The following is a 5,177-nucleotide window of genomic DNA, read 5'->3' as shown; positions in this document are numbered from 1 at the left end:
TCATACAATACAGATCTCCTTCATAATCTAGGTGTTATACCAACCACTTGAAACATGTCATACAATACAAATCTCCTTCATAATCTAAGTGTTATACCAACCACTTGAAACATCTCATACAATACAGATCTCCTTCATAATCTAGGTGTTATACAAACCACTTGAAACATGTCATACAATACAAATCTCCTTCATAATCTAAGTGTTATACCAACCACTTGAAACATCTCATACAATACAGATCTCCTGCGTAATCTAGGTGTTATACCAACCACTTGCAACATGTCATACAATACAAATCTCCTTCATAATCTAGGTGTTATACCAACCACTTGAAACATCTCATACAATAAAGATCTCCTTCACAATCTAGATTATAATACCAACCACTTGAAACATGTCATACAATACAAATCTCCTTCATAATCTAGGTGTTATACTAACCACTTGAAACATGTCATACAATACAAATCTCCTTCATAATCTAGGTGTTATACCAACCAATTGAAACATCTCATACAATACAGATCTCCTGCATAATCTAGGTGTTATACCAACCACTTGAAACATCTCATACAATAAAGATCTCCTTCACAATCTAAGTGTTATACCAACCACTTGAAACATCTCATACAATACAGATCTCCTTGATAATCTAGGTGTTATACCAACCACTTGAAACATCTTGTACAATACAGATCTCCTTCGTGGTATAAATGTTATAACAACTGCTTGAAACATGTCATATAATAAAGATCTCCTTCACAATCTAGGTATTATACTAACTACAAACTTGAAACATCTCATACAATAAAGATCTCCTTCATAATCCAGGTATTATACTATCTACAAACTTGAAACATCTCATACAATAAAGATCTCCTTCATAAGTTAGGTGTTATACCAACCACTTACTTGAAACATCTCCTTCATAATCTACGAGTTATACCAACCACTTACTTGAAAAATCTCATACAATAAAGATCTCCTTCACAATCCAGGTATTATACTAACTACAAACTTGAAACATCTCATACAATAAAGATCTCCTTCATAAGTTAGGTATTATACCAACCACTTACTTGAAACATCTCATACAATAAAGATCTCCTTCACAATCTAGACATCGTACAAGAGCATCTTCATTACATATTACACACCAGGGAAGCTCGTCCATCTGTCAAAATTATAAAACACATTTTTAACAATTTTCATACACAAAGTATTTAGTGTTTTCTTGTATTTCACTGTTTTTGCATTAACACATAAACTCTACACTGACATTTTTACTGGAGAAATTTATGTAATGATACAAATTTCTTTAAAACAATAAAAGAAAAATTCATTTAAATATCAGAATCAAATAAACCATTTAATTCTAACTTTGTTATACAATTTGTTAAAAGCTTCCACAAGCACAAAAAATAAATATCAGAAATGTAAAATTGAGATAAGAATATAATACCAAAACGTCATTTTTATCATTTTATTTTCCCCACATTTTACTGGACAACAATTAGAAACTCAAACTCCAGAACAGACATTTCATTTAAGTGCCAATGGCTTATTTATTTATTTACCTTATTTGGTTCCAGTTTATTTATTAAAGAAACAAGAAACTTTTACATAAATTACAGCATAAATCAAACAGTGGACCTCTCCAGCAGAAGCAAGAAACTTGTACATAAATAACAGCATAAATCAAACAGTGGACCTCTCCAACAGAAACAAGAAACTTGTACATAAATTACAGCATAAATCAAACAGTAGACCTCTCCAACAGAAGCAACATAAATTACAGCATAAATCAAACAGTGGACCTCTCCAACAGAAGCAAGAAACTTGTACATAAATTACAGCATAAATCAAACAGTAGACCTCTCCAACAGAAGCCACATTATTTACAGCATAAATCAAACAGTGGACCTCTCCAACAGAAGCAACAAAATCTTTCCTTTTTGTAAGTTTTTGTAGAGCCTCCAAAAACAAATGGAAAACTCAGAAGAATAATCTTAAATTATAAAAATAACTGGCATTTAATACTTTTTCTATTCCTGGAATTCAGAAAAAAAAACACCAGAAAAAATTATATTGATATATAATTCTAAGATGAAGATTTTTTATTGTATTTTAAGGATTGTTTAATTTTAAATGTATAGCATCCAACCTCTTCATGTTCACAGATGGACATGTCGGAACCTAAAGACTTTTTTGTTGTTTTATTCTGATCATCCAGTGGTTGAGGTTGTTTAAACTTCTCTTCAATTGTTGCCTCATCAAGTAACTGCAACAAATAACATTATTCCTTCAGTTGTAAAAACTCTTTTAAAAAATGTTAAGATAAATCAGCCTTACAAATGGATAGTACATACAACTTTGATACATATCTATAAATGTGATGTAACAACCACTTAATACTGTAATATTTTGTACAAAATACTTAATGATTAGTCATTCACAAAATTCCTTTCCTACTCAGTGAACTTTCAAAAAGTTACAAAAATTCATGAAATATATAGAGTATGCAGCACGTAACTCTTAACTATAGTTACAAAAATTCATGAAATATATAGAGTATGCAGCACGTAATTCTTAACTATAGTTACAAAAATTCATGAAATATATAGAGTATGCAACATGTAACTCTTAACTATAGTTACAAAAACTCATGAAATATATAGTACGTAGCATGTAACTCATAACTATAGTTCCAAAAATTTATGAAATATATAGAGTATGCAGCACGTAACTCTTAACTATAGTTACAAAAACTCATGAAATATATAGTACGTAGCATGTAACTCATAACTATAGTTTAATACCTTTTCAATGACAGCATTACACTCATTATTTTCTTCCTCTTCTGACTCAAGTGGAGATTTTCCACCTACACAAATAAGTGTATTGAAAGTATAATGCACACAGTTTAATAATAATAATAATATATATATATAGAAAGAGAGAAACTGAAGAATAAATGAAAAATTTGTATATTTAGATAGCTGAATAGAGAATTACCAGCCTGAAACACTAAACAAAATTATTATTATTAATTTGTTTCTCTTATAGATGAAATATATCATTGTTTATTTGTAGTTAAGCACTAAGTTACACAACTGACTATTTTTGCAGTGCCCACTAAGGGTATAGAAACCTGGTTTTTAGCATTTCGGGGTGATAATATATTATTGACACGCTTAGGCTAGAAATACACACACAGTAAAACTGAGCAAAATATTTGGACACTGACAAATGGAGGTATAGCAAAGAGAATATTATTGACACGCTTAGGCTAGAAAATACACACACAGTAAAACTGAGCAAAATATTTGGACACTGACAAATGGAGGTATAGCAAAGAGAAGAAAAAAGCATGAATTATGCTATCCAACAATGAGTCACAAGTACCAAAATACTGATTACTAAAATCAGGCTTATATTCTATAATATGAAATACAAATTGTCAGAAAAAAATAATTACCAGTTCTGGATGGTAATACACAACTTTAATATCCTAATAAATGAAAATTAAGACACGGGACTGACGGCTTATAGTACCTTCTGATTGTTTCTTTTTCTTAAGTTCCGCAAGTGCCTCTTGAACAGCCTTGTTTTGACCTAGATCTATAAGTTCTTTTTTGGCAGCAGCTTCCAGTTGTTCAGATTCTGTTTTCAACACTTTATTTACCTCATCTAAGTCAACATCTTCTTGATGGTGTTTTGAGTTCACTCGTCTTTCTGCTAGAATTAAGTCCTATGCAATAAAAAATATTCATTGACTACACCATTTTCCATTTTTGGGTTTTGGTTTCTTTAAGTATTACATTATTTGCATAAGAATGGCAAGGTGTGTTTACTCTTTCTATTTGTATCTGTAAACTACTCAGAATCCCTGAAGCTAGAATGTTTAATTCTGATCTGTAAAAACAACTTTCACCATTAATGAGTATATTTGCAAAACCTGTGTTAGTAAATAATATTTCTGAAAATTTATCACGCTGGTAATCCAACAAAAAATTGATAAAGCACTGTACAGAAATCCTCAAAATCAATATTTACTTCTAAACTTCTGAGAACAATTTGTAAGTACAACAGTTACAATTATATCTGTAAAACCTAGACTGGAAAAGTGGCCTGCCGTCATTATGATAGCAAATTATGTCTGCCTGCTGTTATTAAAGTGGAAGATTATGTCTGTCTGTGTATTACAATACCCCCCCCCCAAAAAATTAATTACAGGTGCTGCAGATCCTGAAGGTTGTAGTTCGTCGTCTCCACGTAATCTTGCTAATCGAGCTGCTATTTCATCTTCAGGCTTAGGTCTTCGAGAGTCAATTTCCACTTCTTCCTGAACCTCTTTCATCAGATTATCGATCATCTCTGACTCCGTGTGATGCTCAGCCTCTCGGAATACCTAAAATAAATATAAAATTCAGTATACTGTTTGTTCAAATATTTTACTGAATGAAAACAAAACTGAAACTTTATAGAGGTAATGATGCACCAAAACCAGTAGCCACAAGTGAAATGAGATTAAAAACACCCTTTACATAGTGTAGGTTTTGGACTTAAAAAGGAAATCAAATCTTATTCAGTTTTTGTTGAAAATAAAACTAGAAACAAGCTTACTTACAAAAGTTAACCACTTAAGTCTCAATAGCAGAGAAAGTCAGTCAATTATAGAACTGAAAACCTTTAAGTTACAAATAGGATAATATTTACATTCATTGCAGTTTGTCATGACTCACATCTACCAAAACATTTTCTAATCACTATTATCTTGCATATAATTTCAACCATCATAAAATATAATACGTGACAAGAAAAACCTTACTGTAATAGGTGGAGCCGAGTATCTTTTAGGGTCCATTCCCTTCAATTTTGCTAACCTTTCCTGCAGTTCTGTCTGGGATATAGTAGGTCCTATTAAAAGTGAAAAAAGTGTCTGTTATGTGAATAAAGAATACACTTCTATTTCTGGCCATTTTTATTCTTATTATGACCTTAGTTCTATCAAATAATGGGTTATCTGGTAACTTTGTAAGCCCAGCAGTTTTACACCCGGGAGGGGGATTCAAACTCGCGACCCTCAGATTGCGAGTCGAGCACCTTAACCACTAAACCATGCCATAACCTTCTGGCCATTAATAACACAAATAACAAGTTTCTGAGAAAAA

General features: G+C 31.5%; 1 protein-coding gene across 1 annotated transcript in view; it reads right to left on the bottom strand.

Annotated features, from left to right (window-relative positions):
• The window catches only part of LOC106457754 (abscission/NoCut checkpoint regulator-like), a 7,163-nt gene extending 2,203 nt beyond the window's left edge, over positions 1 to 4,960 (bottom strand). The window contains exons 1-6 of the mRNA XM_013917200.2: positions 4,835 to 4,960; positions 4,238 to 4,414; positions 3,559 to 3,754; positions 2,823 to 2,887; positions 2,168 to 2,284; positions 1,083 to 1,177 (exon numbers count right to left, since the gene is read on the bottom strand). Coding sequence (XP_013772654.1) covers positions 1,083 to 1,177; positions 2,168 to 2,284; positions 2,823 to 2,887; positions 3,559 to 3,754; positions 4,238 to 4,414; positions 4,835 to 4,870 — 686 coding nt within the window. The 5' untranslated portion in view covers positions 4,871 to 4,960. The remainder of the gene's footprint in view (positions 1 to 1,082; positions 1,178 to 2,167; positions 2,285 to 2,822; positions 2,888 to 3,558; positions 3,755 to 4,237; positions 4,415 to 4,834) is intronic.
• Positions 4,961 to 5,177: the final 217 nt, after the last annotated feature.

Source organism: Limulus polyphemus, unplaced genomic scaffold, assembly GCF_000517525.1.
Source record: "Limulus polyphemus unplaced genomic scaffold, Limulus_polyphemus-2.1.2 Scaffold370, whole genome shotgun sequence".
In the NCBI taxonomy this organism is placed as follows: Eukaryota; Metazoa; Arthropoda; class Merostomata; order Xiphosura; family Limulidae; genus Limulus; species Limulus polyphemus.
This window is presented reverse-complemented; position numbering and strand designations above follow the sequence as displayed.